Raw genomic sequence first — 16,363 nt, forward strand, 5'->3', positions numbered from 1 at the left:
CGGGGTTCGATCAGCATTTGAGAACGAAGCATTCACTCTTACATTCACATCCACGGTGGAAATTTGAGCCTTCCGGCAGTGAGGCAGACGAGCTAACCACGTGGTGTCGCCTGAGGTTATAGTTAGCGGCTATACATTTAAAGATATGATACAGAAGCTGCAACTTTAGAGGTTAACCAACAGATTTGAATGCACACGGCGTGAGGCATCCACACCTTTAACACTGTGTAAGACTACACCCACCCAAAAAAACAAATCACTGATTAACTGACTAGAAAAATTTATAATTGTAAGTCATCATTCATTCATACATTTACCGTTCAAACATATACAGTAATTTCCAGCCTACAAGCCGCGACTTTTTTCACACGCTTTCCACCCTGCGGTTTATGGGGTGATGCGGCACTAGCGTTAGTGCAACGGTAGCGTTAGCACGGCGCTATCATTAGCGCACCTGGTTATGAGCCTCAGTACACAGAAAGAGTTTAACGCTAGCCGCTAGCATTAAACTGTTTCTGTGTACTGAGGCTTATAACCAGGTGCACTCTGGAGGCTGGGAATTACAGTACTGTAGATATATATACTGTACATTGTATATGGAATGTTTCTTACCCCAGTGTCCGGGTAGGTGGTCCAGCCCAGTTCTGAGGTAGATTCTGTTGTGTCCAGCAACATCACTGTCACATACAAAAACATATATTAAATATGTCGAAAATGCATGCAACTTGTTTAAAAAAAAAAAAAAAAAGAGCATGCTGATTAAAAAAACAGGAGTCATTAGATAGAAAGCAATCCGACATGGGAGGGGTGCATTTAAAAAATGTAATTTGTTTTCAGATTTATAATGAAATCGCTTTTTGGGGCCTTTGCTAGATAGAAAGTCAGAAGGCGGTTATTGGTTCAAAGAAGAAATCCAGGCTGGAGCACAGCGCCCTTTGATTTTCTCCTCCCCACCCTGCGCAATCCCAGCGCTCTCCCACTACGTGCGTATGTCAACGATAAGAAGTAATTCTGTGTGAGGACACACGCTGGCACGAGGCTGTGGTGTTTGGAAAATGAAACTGATTGACCTGAAAAGAGCCAGCACGATGAGCGATCAAACGTCGGGAAATTTAACGCGCCGGAAGTGTCGCTGTCCAATTATCACACAGATGTTTGGAGATTTGGGGAGATGCTCACTTTCTGCCGCCGGTTGCTCTTCAACCATTTTTCAAAAGCAATATGCACTTCAATGAAGAGTGCTGCATGCCGACGCGTGACGGCCTCCCACACAAAAATGAAGCGGTGGGACAAGGTAGTGAAAGTGATGTTGATACGCACTAAAACAAATTTTTTAACACAATAGCTGAACGTTTATATAGCAGAAATATGCAGCGCAAATGTCTACGGACTCTAGCTAATTATAAGTGGCATGGTGAGAGCTGAAGACACGAGTACAGCATATATGTGTTCGTTCTCCATGTGTGTTAAAGTAGCATCCATACATCCATCCTTTTTCTTAGACACTTATCCCCACAAGAGTCACACTATCCCAGTTGTCAACGGGCAGGAGGCGTGGTACACCCTGAAGTGGTTGCCAGCCAATTGCAGGGCACATCGAGGCAGACAACACACACTCACGATCACACCTAGGGGCAATTTAGAGTGTCCAATTAATGTTACATGTTTTGGGGATGTGGGAGGAAACCGGAGTTCCCGGAGAAAACCCACGCAGGCATGGGGAGGACTGTGAGGCCAACGCTTTACCAGCTGATCCACCAGGCTGCTCTGTTAAAATAGCACTTGTTTGAAATTGTATAATTACTGAAAATTCTTGGCTAATTTTTGTTAGCACTTTCCAAATAGTACGGCAAGGCGTTCTAATATAAAGTGTGACAATTAAAATGCATTTTTTTCCACTGCATTCAACTGAAGCAAGTTGTCAGTTCTTCAATTCTCTCAGCGTTAAGATTTTTTTTATCACTGTTAAATTTGCACTCTACATATTTAGAGGAAACATGTCGAGCAAATAAATGACAGGCCCTACCATTGACCCTAGAGGAATACCGCAGGAAAGGGTTACAGATTGTGAGTTTTGGAGGCCAACAACCACAGAAAAAGATTTGTGTGACAAATAATGTTTTGAATGATATGAAGCCAAAAGACAAAAGTATTACGAATGAACTAAGGAATTACATCACAAAAAAATGCACACAAGTTACTGTACGTCTCGTAGAATAATGCTAAAGCAGGATAAAAAAAAAATATTTGTTTGCTAAATTTGCCTTGGCGACATCTCTTTTTGTGTTTTATAAAGACAATGGAAAAAAATGTTTTCCTTACAAAATCCAGGAATGGGGAATAAAAAACCTTTGTCGCTTTAAAAGCATAACTGCACGATTGTGTTGGTACACACATTTTGTTGAGATGGGGTCTACACTTAGTATCTCGCCACAGGAATTTTTCCACTTTGCGTCCAAAATCCCGTTGGCTGCCATCCGCTCCAGTCTGGCAGAGTCTGTACTCGCCTCTGTGGTGTACATGCACGTTTTAACCAAAGTTTCCTGTACACGGTGAGGCGACAATGATTTCCCGTTGGAATGTGTTGGGGGTTTTCTTCCATTTTTTTTTTTTTTTAAAACACTGTCATCGCATCAAGGGAGGAACTTATCTCCTGATGGGAGCCACCAGAAGACCATCTCAGTTTATGGATAAATAATTCTTAGGGGGGTCATGCAATTTTTATCCCTTTCTCCTCATATTTCATGACAAGATTATTCGCTGGAGAGGAATTTCTCCCTCGTGCATGGAGAAGATCTCTTGGCTGCCAACGAACCTAAAGCCCACTTGTCTGCTCCTTTCTGACTTCATAACTCAAACGTTCTGGCAAAGATGACCAATCATAAACTAACAAACACCATGAAGGTGCTACCGTTTGTGAATTATGTCACCCCCCGTACTTGTCTTCCCTTTGTACTCTGACTGAGATTTTATTTAAAGGATTACACTTGCAGATAGAGACAGCAAAAGTGCTCTACAATTTTCGTTATTTTTTTGTCGTTTTCAATGCTTGCCCCCACCTCCCCTCGTCACTAGTTTAAACACATACAAAATTCTGCTGTGTGTTCACAACAAAAGTTGTGAATTTAAATAATTCCTTCCAAAAAATACCATCAATCCATTCTCAGAGGTTAAATGGAGCCTATACCATCTGAATTTGGACAAGACGTCGGCTGTGTGGAAAACGACTCAACAGCCCATCACAGGGCACTTGCCGATTAGCTACCATTCATGAACAATTTTGAGCGGGGGTGTGCAAACTTTGGCATCTGAGGGCTGCATGCAGGAAAAACAGCCACATTTTTGCATGAATTCATCGGACATTGTGCTGCTCCTTGTGGTGTGCGCGCCTCCATCACCAAGTGGGATTATAATACAGTACAGAAATAAAGATAAATGTGCATGGAAATGGTCACAACTGCTTAGTAAGCTCCGTTATTAATCATTCTTCACAGATGATAAAGAATATATGCGTGTGAGTATTGTTCTATTGTCTGCTTCCATTGTTTGTGTTGAAATATCTGTCGCTTCAAGACTGACAATTGACTAAACTTCATTCGGGAGGGGCAAGAGACACCTTGAAAACCCTTTTATGAAGAAATTGTTGCTTGTTCTGAAGTGAAGTGAGTTGCATTCACCGCCCCCACCTACACCGCTCCTATTACTGAATTTGAAAATGAATATTGAAAATCATTTTTAAATATACAGGAATAAATCCAGGGTCACTTGTGTATATGCCATAATATGATGAGGTGATTTTACATATACCTAATTTTTACATTCATAACTACAATGCAGCCCGTGACAAAAAAACAAGTTAACACTTTTGATTTAATGTCTTTGTCTCTGTCATGTTGTTGGGATTTGAGAGGAAGCTGAAGTACACAGAGGAAACCCACACATCCCAGAACACTGAACCTCAGAACTAAGCCCATGTGCTAACCACTAATACACCGTGCTGCCGGATCCAAAAGTCAATGGAAAAGAAAAAGGCAACAATATTTAAATCCATTTTCAGATGTCAGCGGTTCTTCAAACAAATAAAATATAACAATATGTCATGCTTGAGCCAGACAAAAACAGATCTTCATTCAGTGCTATTCTATTTAACAGACGCTGCACACGTGTCACTCCAAATTCAATTAACTTTGGCTCCGGGACATTAGTTCAACCAAGCACGATTAATAGTACGTATAACAATTTTAAAATGAATATTTACATCTATCTGGGTTCCTGCGGCGGAACGAGGGGGGGGGGGGGGGTTTCTAACTACGCGAGACAAACGCGTACATGAGTCAGTTGTCGTCAGAGAGCCTCATGCATGTCTCATGGCGTGACATTTGCATGGTGAATAATTCACGGCGACATCCGGACGTAAAGCGTTGAGTGCACACCTTTCAGAGGATTAAGACTTTGCGACATGGACAAAAAGCGGGGGGGACATTCGCTTGCATCGACGCTTGGCTGTAAAAGCCCCTTTATTTAACTCTGTCCCTCACACACACACACACACACACACACACACACACAGTGCCACAGCATCTCTGTTACCGGCCCATGTGACAGCAGAACCACTCCGCTTTTGTTCCTGACAGCTCCGAGAAGTGCTGAGTCTGCAATCTGGACCTAAGTGCTGCTGCCTTGAAAGCAAACTGCTCCACTCACTTCTTCTTTGGCCAGATCCTCCGTCACGTCCCTTGTCCCCGCACATCCTTCCATCCAACTGAGCGTACAAATATTCAGTACTAGATTCAGAAAGATTTCAAATGTGATTTTTCACTTTATTTTTTACATCCTACGTTTGAAAACAGATATCCTAACTTTGTCAAAATAACGTTTTCCAACCTCTGTGGATGACAAAAGAATTAACAAAAAATGTAAGATGAAAGAGGTCTTGTCATTCATCTGGGTCGTTTCATTCTTAGGGCACTGAACCAATTGCAACGGGGCTGTTCTGAGTGTCTGAGAAAATGTTTCACCTCTCATCGAAGGAGGCGTCTTCAGTTCATGCAACAACAAGACTCAAGGATTTTTCAACTGACATACAAAAACCAGTCCACTTCAGACCTGGTTACATCCAAAGATAAAAAGGCTTGCGAACCCCCAAAAAATCGCATACCCAGAAAAGCTATCTGGTATTTGTGGTCAAGGCCGATGAGAAATGCACAGATTCATGTATCAGGGAAGCACGCAACCACAGAGCGGGCACATGTCGGAACTCGGACCCGGCAAGCTCAAAGGGCGACATCAATCTTGAGGACAAACCTGTGCTAGGTGAAAGTGGAAAGATGATCTCAAAACAGAGATCTGATGTATCTCCCACATATGATGCCACCCGTCAGTCCATTCGAAAGAAAATCAATATTTCTGCCTCCAAATAACACAGCTCGTTTTGTTCCTGACAAAGAGGTCAAGTCATTCGCACCTGAGGTCTTGATTGATTGAGATCTTGGGGGTCTGAACAGGAATAGCAGCCACACTGTAGGACATGAATCAGGAGATATGGAGAAGTAAGACATGACCTCGCTTAAGTTTAAATTGCGTCACGCTGTCATCTTTAAGAATAATTCGTGGCAAAAGTCTTGTACCGGTGTCCTCCATCAAAGCTCTAACCCAACAAACACATACAGTACATGGACCACAGTGATGCTAAACTGGTATAGGTTGGGACCAAAAAGTGGATTAAGAAACATTTTGGACGGGTCACAGACAAGTGTTAAAAAAAAAAAAAATTACACGAGGTCCTACTTTACAAATGTAAATGTAAAAATTGCTATAGTTAAAAAGTTAAAATAAATAGAGTTGTAATTAGGTGATAGGTTTTCTTTATACAAGGTGGTGGAATATTTGTTAAAGTGTATTTTCTGTTGAAGGTATTTGTATTTAAATGTGTTTTATTAATTTGTGAAAAGAAAAACTTTTGTTTGTCATTTTATTGCTGTAACCAGTGTTTGAGAAGGACAGGAAGTGACGTGTTGAGGAGAGAAAGAGAGAGAAAAACAAGTTGGACTAAGTGAAAAGTATGAGTGGTTGTTTGAGGAAGAGACAAGTTAAAGGCGGACATTTATCAACGTTGATCAATGTGTTCGACAAGGACTGTTGGGAGTTCAATTGTGATAGTGTGTCGTTTGAGTGCACTACTCAAATCACGCCGTAACGTGGTGGAGTTAGCCGCTAATAAAGAGGCTAAGTGGATGCATGGAATTTTGCTAGGACGCTAGCGACAAGCTAACGCCAGCTAGCGAGGCCTGTGTTGGACCACGTGGAAGAAGACAAGGATGCTAGCGACGACCAAACGCCAACGAGGCCTGCATTGGAGCGCAAGGAAAAAGCTTCGCAACCGATTGGACCGTAAGGACTTGGATGAGGCTGGACAATTGGACACAACCCTCGACTTTCTTCATTCCTGCCGTTTGAAACAAAGAGATTGGGATTTGAATTTCATTTGTTTTGTCGGCAATGTCCAAAATTTGTTTGGGCCCTTAAAGTAGATTGGCTTAGTTTAGCTCATGTGTGGATTGTGTAGCTGTTATGTTGACTTTGTTTATTTGACTGTTTGTTTGTATTTGGATATTTGAGTTTCCATCCTTTATTTTGTTATTAAATGTTCACACTTTTTGTTACCAGGTTTATTATTTGACTATCTGCAAGACAGTTAAAAAAGTGGGGAGTTTATTGGGTAGCTTGATTATTTAAATTAAAATAATATTTCAGAGACCTTTTGAGAGGGAATAAGTACAGAAGTACAGAGTAAAGTTGTAATAGAAGTTGAGAGTAATTACCATTAAGTTAATTGATTAGTTCCTAATTTAGATTGAGGAAAGAACTCAGGTTAGCCACCTCTCAAAGGATTATATACTTGAGAGGCGCTACACAAAGTACCAATGCACGACAGTTTGAGGTGCAACGGAAGAATATGCCCTATCTACTGCACTGTATACTGTTTTTTGATTAGATTATTTTACAGCTATGGCTTAGAAGACTTAAAGACTACATTAGCATAGCTTACCGAGGGTGCATTCCAACTTGCGTGACGCCATTGCTTGCCCCCTCCCCACCCTCCCATCCTGACAGCCGGCTTAGACTTGGAGTCCATTAAAAAATGATCCCGGAGTGTTGCGATGCTCACGAAAGCGTCGCCAGTGTGTTTGTCTCTCGCCGTTTCCAAGCGTGGGTGTGAATGCTCGTGCCCGCAGCGCAGCAGTGACCCGCATTAGTTCGCGGGCGACCTCCCCCGCTTCTCTCACAGCTGAGTGACCCTCGAACTCGTCGCCTCTCCATCGCGTTTCCCGCATTTCCGGCGACTCGCTCGCGCCTGCTAAGCGTCGTGTTTGTTGTCTGCTTCACGCCTCCGTTCACGCCACGCGATGCTTTTAACACTTTTCGGAATCTGGCGAGGAATTTGCTTTTAATTATTAAGAAATAAACCAGCTGGTAGTACAATTTAAGTGGGGGAGTGTGTAAAATGCCTTTCAAATGTTCCTTTCAATTATATTCTCTATTGTGTATTTTTATGATATATGTAATATGAGAAAAGAAAAACTTAACTTAAAGGCATCCAGTATCGAAAATGTTTTGGTTTTTGTTTTTCATAATGAAGGGATAGCTTTGTGGCCAATTGCAAGCTGTACTGTCGGAAAAATGACCAAAGTTATAATCAATGAGGTAGCAATTGCAGAGAAAAGCCACTGCACGAAATAAAGTGGCTTGGTGTTTACTGTATTTTGTGGGGGAGGGACGATTCTTGCCAGAGGCCCGTTTGCATCATCTGGCTTTGTTTTAGCCACCCTCCCAAAAAAAAACAAAAAAACTCGTCAAGTGAGGAAGTGGAAAAGAATTTCATGCAATATCACAGCCATTCAGTGCTAAATTGTTCTCTGTCATTGCAAATTTTCAGCACTTCGAATATAATTTCGTAGAGTGGAACACCAACAATGGAAAGCAGGAAAAATAGACCACTGCGACAGAACATGTCCAAAAAGAGTTTTACTCTCTCATTTAAAAACTGCTTTTGCCAAAGTCTGTTAATGCTGTTGTTGTTTATTGGCGCTGTGGCGCAATGGGGGCAGAGAATGGGACCCGTTTCCGGGTCACAGATATACACACAAAAACAATCTTGCCTCTCATGCCTACGTGGCGGCCATGTCGAATTTGGGGCAGGGCCATGGCAGCCATGTCATGATGCTATTATCTATTGTAGCACAAAGAGAATGAGTGGCATGGCGGCGACGTTAACTCTGGGAAATACATATACAAGTCTCTTGAGTATGCAACATACTAATTTTTTGGAACTAGGAAGCACACTAATTCCTTGCGCCTCATGAAAGTGACTCACTGACGAGGAGTACTGTACGTCAACATTGTCACCACGGTCAAGCACACTCGGTGTGGTATCGATAAAATGCAAAACGTTAAAGATTTTCAAGCTTTTATTCTAAATTTATTTACACTAACTTTTTACAGTAGTGGGCATTACAGGTTAGGACAAAAAAGCCTTTACAAAACAATCGGCTATGTATTGTAACATTATATGATAAAATGTGTTATACATTCAACTAAATAGGGCCAGATTTTTACACATTTTTTGAGTAAATTGAGACGAGATCATCTTTATCCCTCCATAGACTGTCTACATTACTCTATGTACGTATGTATTTTATTTTTGCATGGTGGTGTACCTGGGGGTGTTTTTCCAAATGTAAAATATGAAGCCTGGCTCAACAAAGGTTAGAAAACACTTGCAGCCAAAGCCACTGAACTCACAGGTTCACAAAACAACAACCGTGCGCTGACCTTTCCGTTTAAAACGGCTGCGCTTTGAAGCATTTAGTCCTTTGCCTTCGATCCACTGGCCCTTGATCCGCTCCAGATGCTCCACTCTACAGACAGTCGGTCCAGGACCAAGCCTCGCCCAGACCATCATCACGCGCAACCACAGGCGGCGAGCGATACGCCAAGACGGGGAGATGGCAGCAGGACCCAACGAAGAAGGGCAGATTAACCTTATTCCAGAAATAAACACGGCCGTGTCATCAAAAATTCTCTCGGGATTTGTCCCATTGGATGTGGCATGCTGCAGTTTTTTGGGACTTACAACAGACAACAAGCTCAGAAATATACAATAAGCCTCTTTTGGATTTTTGATTGATCATAAATTCTGAGGCAGACGTTTTTTTTACTCAAATATTACTTTTATGACATTTGGTCCTCTTTCTGTTTGCATTGTGAATGGTGACAGCACCAAAGTAATCCCATGGCACGCTCACACGCTCTTGCGAGGTTCTTACTGCATGAACGTCGTCTTGACAACTGGATTCAATGCAACAAATAACGGATCATTAAAAATAAACTTGCAACACTTCTCCTTCTTTGCTGAAGATTGTGTAACTTGAAGGCCTCACGAATGAATGAGATGGGATTGAAAAAAAAATATTCCTGCATTCTCAGCAAGCCTCAGTTGTAATTAAAGTTGGAGCAACAATTAATTTGAGGACTTCAGAGACTGTACGAAGGTTCCTTTTTTTATAGCAAAAAAAAAAAGAAAAAAAAGAAAAAAAGGTAATTTTGCACAAAAATGAGCGAGATTTCTGTGGGAAGTTAACTGTAGTCCATCCCACAGGTGCCAATGGACTTGGCTACATGCAATGAGAAAAGAAAGAAAACATCCTCCGCAAATTGTTCCAACAAAGTTGGAAGCATACAATTGATGCCAATATGGTGGAGACTGGTACTAACCCAACCCCCAGTGAAAAATTTTAGAGGGAGCTGAAACTCCGTGTTTCTCAGCGACAGCCCAGAATCCTGTCTGATCGAGAGAAGATCTGTGTGGAGGAGCGGGCCAAAATCCCTCCTGCAGTGTGTGCAAACCTGGTGAGCAACTACAGGAAATGTTTGATCTCTGTAATTGCAAACAAAGGCTACTGTACCAAATATTAACATTGGTTTCCTCAGGTTTTCAAATACTTAAGTGCAGCTGTATCACACAAATAAATCATTGAAAAAAATCATACATTGTGATTTCTGGATTTTTCTTTACAGATTATCTCTCTCACAGTGGACATGCACCTACGATGAAAATTTCAGACCCCTCGATGATTTCTAAGTGGGAGAACTTGCAATATACGTAGCAGGGTGTTCAAATGCTTATTTTCTTCACTGTACTTCTCTTGCACACTAAATTGCTTTTAGGGTGGAAAAGTTACAAAAACAACTGCCCAACACATGATGACGCTGCAGCTTGCCCTTCCCACCAGGCAGCACACAGCCACCAGGTTTTTGCCTGACTATGTCACGCATCTCACAGCCTGTTTTCTTTTTTTTTTTTTTAATACACATTTTCTATGACTGGATCCTGAAAAGACAGCTTATCAAACTCAAAAGGTCAGCAATATGCCTCATTAAAACACAGACAAATAGCAAACCTCCCGGAGAAAGTTTGCCCACGTGACCTTGGAGTGAGATTGGCAACACGCCCCTCTTAAAACGAACGACATTCTGGATATCCATCCATCCATCCATCCATCCTTTTTTTTTTTTTTTAAAGATACCTATCCTCACGAGGGTCACAGGAATGCCAGAGCTTTTCCCAACCAACTTCAGGTGAAAGTTAGACTACACCCTGAACTGGTCGGCAGTCAGTTTCAGGGCACATATACACAGATAACATCAGTGAGTGGGAACTGAACTACGCTGTCTGCACCAAAGTAAGGAAAGTGCACCACTACACCAGCAGTAACTAACATTCTGGATTATTTGAGAAATCTCTTTTTTTTTTTTTAAATTACATTTTTCTGGTGTCTACTTAAAAAAAAAAAAAATCTGAAAAAAAAAAAGAACGTAAAACATCTAGTTATCCATCACCGCTGCTCCGCTCAACCATGAAAGAAAGTGATAGAAGGGACATCAAGTGTGACTTTATGCCATCTTTATGGAGTGTTGGTAAAAAATGAACATGCAAACTAAATCTCTCTCACACAAAGACAACAGACGCTCAAAAATCTACACATCCCATCATTTCATGGAGCCTTTCCAAGCTGAATTTGAGCGAGAGGCGTGAGGTACACTGGACTCGTTGCCAGCCATTTGGAGGACACATGACAGACAAGCATTCACGTCCCACCCCCCATGGACAATTTTACACCCCAGCACTGTACTACATCATATTGAGATGGTCAAAATATCAGACTTCCTCCCACATTTAAAGGGGAATTCCAGTGGTTTGCACGAACAATGTATCCAATAGGTCACGTAATATGGACCCTATTTTGACAATGTGATGTTAAATCCTCTCTCATTTAATTGTGTTTTGAGAAAATTTTTATCGACAATAATGAATTTTCAGGGGTGCTGCCATTTTCATGAGTCACATGACCTACATGGGCGGCTGTGAAGTGTTACTTGTCGTTCCAGACGCTCGATTACATGGGACGCCATTATGCCCAGCGCTGATTTCTCAGATTTATCCTCATCTGATGAAGAAATAGCAGTATCAGTTGATCGGGACGACGGAGGAATACGTCCCACATAATCGAGCCTTTGTTGCGGCATGTAACACGTCACTTTCGCCCACATAGGTCATGTGACTGGCGAAAACGGCAGTGCCCTTGAAAATTCGTGATTGTCGATAAAAATCTTCTAAAACACTACTAAATGAGACAGCATTTAACATCACATTGTTATGATAGAGTACATATTACATGATCTATTGGATACATTGTTAATGCAAACCACTGGAATTCCCCTTTAAAAAGACGTATGTTCGAAAACTAAGCGATCTATAGGTGTAAATGCGATAATGAACTCGTCTCCTCTTCCTCTCACCCAAAGGCAGCCGGGACAGGCTCCAGAACCCCCGCGATCCTAATGAGGGCAAGCGGTATAGAAATGGATTGGATGGCTGCGTTGTGCAGCCAACTGTTGTCGTATTTGCGTGCATTAAAGGATAGAAGAAACGTCTCGGCGGTTTCGAAGGACAGAAGCGGTCACGTCATCGCACACATAACGTCTGCAGACCGACTCAGACGTGGTCTGACAACATGGCTTTATTTGGATGCCCCTGCTATTGGGTCAATGGTGTATTATGCAAAGCTTTATTTCAATGACACAAAGTCAGTGGGCCAAACACGGAGCGGCGTGGCGGCCTCGCTCCCGCTCTTTCATCGTCATCCAGGCCATCTGCTGCCAGCCACCACTGATCGATGTGTGTTCGGCTGCACGCTGACGTCCGAGTTACCGTAATACTGAATTGGAGGTACCGTCTCTGACAAACACAGCCAATGACTGAGAGATTTTCTCTTTAAATGAATACTGTAGATGTGACGTCTACAAGCAGGTTAAAGATTTTCAAAATATTTGTTTTGGTGTGGTTTTAACAATAAAAGGTTCATCGCTTTCGAGTTAAAAATTATACTCTTAAAGCTGATGTCAAGTGACCTAAAAGTGATCCCTGAGGAGGTACATCCTGCTGGGGTCTTCAAATTATTAAAATTGTCAGAGTTAAAATAGATAAATAGAGTACAGTTGGCCGTCACATATTTATGGTTCAGCATTCATGAGTTTACCTATTTGTGTATTCTTGGGGAAACCGATTCCCATTGTTTGCGGAAAAGCCCAGTTAATCTTTTTTTTTCTTTAAAAAAAAAAAAAAATATATATATATATATATCTGATCACCTGGCCATTGGAGGTCATTTTTTTGTTTTTGTTTACATTATCCCTTGTTTATTTACAGTTTTTTTTTATTCCTGTGATGGTAAATGTAAGAGAAGGTCAATTATTTTTAGATTCATGCGATTCATATCATCCGCGCATAGTGGAGTCCATAGAATTGAATACGAAATCTGCAAAACTATAAATAAATTACATTAAAAAAGTGCATTTATATCAAATAACATTCGGGTCCAAAAACAGGTAGAACAAGCCACAGGTAAGTATAATGTATAAAATAAATTACATAGTGAGATGAAATAATAGGTAAAGGTAAACTTAAGGTGCAGGTAAAGTATATACTATGATAGAATAAGATTTAAAAAGAATGTCAGAAAATACAATTTTACATACCATATAAAGATTACAAATGGGATTACAAGTTATTTGTTTCATTTTTAAAGCAATAACAGACTCATTGCTATGATATTTAACAGAGCAACTATCATTGATCTTAATATTAATCCCTGGGGAACACCAGTGGGGGTCTGCTAATTATTTAAATTTCTCAAGTGACATTAAGTAAACGTATAGAGTATTCATTTGGAAAGGAATATAATTGAATGGATTAAGCGCAAAGATCTTTTTTAAATGACAAGAACAAGGTGCAGTTAAATCAAACTGCGCAAATGAAAGAGTAGGTAAGGTGCAAAAGTATAAAAAAAAGAGCAAAAAAGAGGTCTAGGAAAAGAATATGTCAAAAAGAAAAGAAGATATAAAACAAATATTATATATAAAAACTGAAATAGGATAAAAATGGGACTAGTTCAGTATGATGTGAAAAATCACAAATCAGATACAATAAAGTGAATTAGTCCAGTATGAACTGGGGTCTGTCTCGCCTACAACATGTTAAACAAAAGAAATAAAAAAATTAAGGGATGATTAAAATATTGCATGGTAAAATGCAAAGATGAAAAATGGGTGAAAAAAATAAGATTCAGTGAAAGTGTATGCAGATAAAATAAAATTACAGTCAGATAAATTCAATGTTTCAACACCAGAAAGCTTTTTTGTTTGTTTCAATAAAAAAAAAAGCTCTTTGAAGACGCAACACACGTCAATAAACACGGCCACATCCACACTCGCATGCACACGCACACACAGATGATATCTGAGTCATTAGACGATCACCGAAATCTCTCAAGTCTGCCCACACTCTCGTCTGCTGGATAAAATCTCACGTAAAGCGTCTCTTGCACATACCCAGACACATCACATTTGCTGCCATAAAAGCAGGGGGATGGGGTCAGAGGTCTCTGCTTTATCAGTGGCAAATGGGCAGAGGTGGGGGTGAAAGGTGGTCTGGCCTTTACAGGAGAGAGTGAGGGACAATTGGCTTACGCAACTTGATATTCATTTGTACCAGCTGCCTTATCTCCATATTCTATTGTTTGTAGGCGCACAGATAGGCCTCGACACGGACCTGGCGCCATGCACACCCCACACAGGAGACAAGGTGTTGTTACTTCTTCCAACAAGGAGTTGAATTCCCATAAATCGCTGTCAGAGAATTCCCACAGAGTCACAAAGAGTAACTTATACCCACCTCCCTGCCTCTCATCCCACGACAATTGATCGTTTATGAAAAATCAAATATTCATAAGCACACAGGGGGGGGGGGGAAGTTGCTTCTTACCTTCTTCAGCAGAATTCGGCCGGAGAAAGACACAGAGAGACAGGAAGACACTCCACATCTCCACTACAGAGTGACACTGACAGCGGGCCGGGGAGGGAGAGAGCATGAAAGAGTGAGAAAGAGGGGGAGATATGTCTGTGTGTGTGTGTGTGTGTGTGTAGAGGGAGGGATGGAGGGAGCGCTGGGAGGAGTCTGTTTGTTCCTTCTATCAAGAACGCAAGGATGAATGGATGGATGAGAGGAAGGAGGCGGGGAGGGCACTGATATTTACAGAGCAACAACAACAAAAAAAAAGCATCCAATGTAAACAAAAAGCCATCGTCATGGAGACCAGGGAGTTAATAAGAAGGAGAGGTGTGAAGTCATTCAATAAGTGAAGTGGGCACAAGGTCGGCTGGCATCTTGTGGCGTCCTTCATGTGTCTATATGATGCACATGGTTTATTTTCCCCCCCGATAGGTTAACCAACATTTTGTGAAGTCACAAACCCACACCATTTTACTACCCCCCCTTTGGTCCAGTCCGCATACGCCACTCCCTGGACACCCCGCGGCATTGCAGTTTGTTGACAGGGCGCTTTTCATGCCGCAGTTCACTGCAATGAGGAAGACTTGAGCGGACTCTTGCAAGGGAGATGGTTGCCCGCCGGGAGACACGGTTAGATGGCCCCATTCCCAGTCGGCCGAGGGGGGGTGCTCCAGGCTTCCAAATATGGGTATTTAAGTCTAAAATAGATCATTATGAACTGAATTGCTTGACTTTTTACAAGGCTGTAAAGTGCCTTTTGTTAAAGGTCGGTCGGATCAGGGAGCTAATAAGTACCCTTTGCTTAACATCAAACACTCCTGACATTTTAGATGATGTGAATCTGTTTGAAAATAGTGCAACATCAAACACTTTCACGCCTTCATATTTCATGTACACTTACAGTGGTGCCTTGACGTATGAGTGACCCAACTCACGAGTTTTTCGACATACGGGGGGAAGTTTTAAATATAAGTGCTTGTATGCGTGAACTCAACTTCACAACTATCAACAGTTTCCCAGCTAGAGAATAATGCTTCAAAAACAGTTAATTATGTCATGGGGGGTGGGAGGGGGGAGCAGTGCCATTTAAAAAAAAAAAAAAAAAAAAAGAGCTACAATATTTCAAGTTACAAGTTTGGTTATGGAATGAATTAAAGAAATTTCCTAAGGCATGCCTGTACATTTATCTTCATTCATCTTCTAATGAGATCATTTTTAGCCTGTACAAGAACATAGAATACATAAATGCTTTCTATGGATGAAACTTCTCTCTGTACTTTTACACTTTAGATGTTTTGTTTGATAATATACTGTAATCCCAGAAAGTTAAGATAAAATAAGAATACAGAAAATACATTAATTGTGTTAATGTCAGGGGGGCTAATAGTGATCCCTGTGGAACACCAGGCCTGCTAATACCGACTACTGACAAGAACATAATTTGCAGTACTGCATGATGACGGGTTGGTCCCTGAGAAGGGTTGCGTCAGGAAGGGCATCCGGCGTAAAAATTGTGCCAAACATATATATATGCGTTCATCTGAGATGACACGCTGTGGTGACCTTGAAAGGGACAAGCCCAAAGAAACATACAATTTCATGAAAATGGACAAATCGGGAGGCCCCGTAGCTCAGTGGTTAGAGCACTGGTTTGGTAAACTAGGGGTTGTGTGTTCGTATCCCACGGGGGCCTCCACTACCTGAGAAGGGTTGCGTCAGGAAGGGCATCCGGCGTAAAAATTGTGCCAAACATATATATGCGTTCATCTGAGATAACACGCTGTGGCGACCCCGAAAGGGACAAGCCGAAAGAAACACACACTGCATGATGACGGGTTGGATGTTTGAATGGATGGACCAAAAGTATTAGAAATTCTAATTCAAATTACAATGGCGCAGATGTACTTCCATATTAACCAAAATGAATAAAATGGAAACAAAACCAAAGCAAAC

At 41.4% G+C, this 16,363-nt stretch overlaps 1 protein-coding gene across 3 annotated transcripts in view; it reads right to left on the reverse strand.

The window, feature by feature from the left end:
- Positions 1-14,506, reverse strand: part of ephb6 (eph receptor B6) — a 49,576-nt gene extending 35,070 nt beyond the window's left edge. Inside the window, exons 1-3 of one of the 3 annotated variants that reach the window (XM_061819698.1) lie at positions 7,049-7,090; positions 5,465-5,518; positions 613-677 (exon numbers count right to left, since the gene is read on the reverse strand). In XM_061819698.1, the coding sequence (XP_061675682.1) occupies positions 613-677; positions 5,465-5,518; positions 7,049-7,079 (150 nt within the window). In that variant the 5' untranslated portion in view covers positions 7,080-7,090. Of the gene's footprint in view, positions 1-612; positions 678-5,464; positions 5,519-7,048; positions 7,091-14,383 lie in introns of those variants that run through there. The other 2 variants (XM_061819697.1, XM_061819699.1) reach the window with 2 other exon arrangements.
- Positions 14,507-16,363: the final 1,857 nt, after the last annotated feature.

This window comes from Syngnathoides biaculeatus, chromosome 5 (genome assembly GCF_019802595.1).
Source record: "Syngnathoides biaculeatus isolate LvHL_M chromosome 5, ASM1980259v1, whole genome shotgun sequence".
Lineage (NCBI taxonomy): Eukaryota > Metazoa > Chordata > Actinopteri > Syngnathiformes > Syngnathidae > Syngnathoides > Syngnathoides biaculeatus.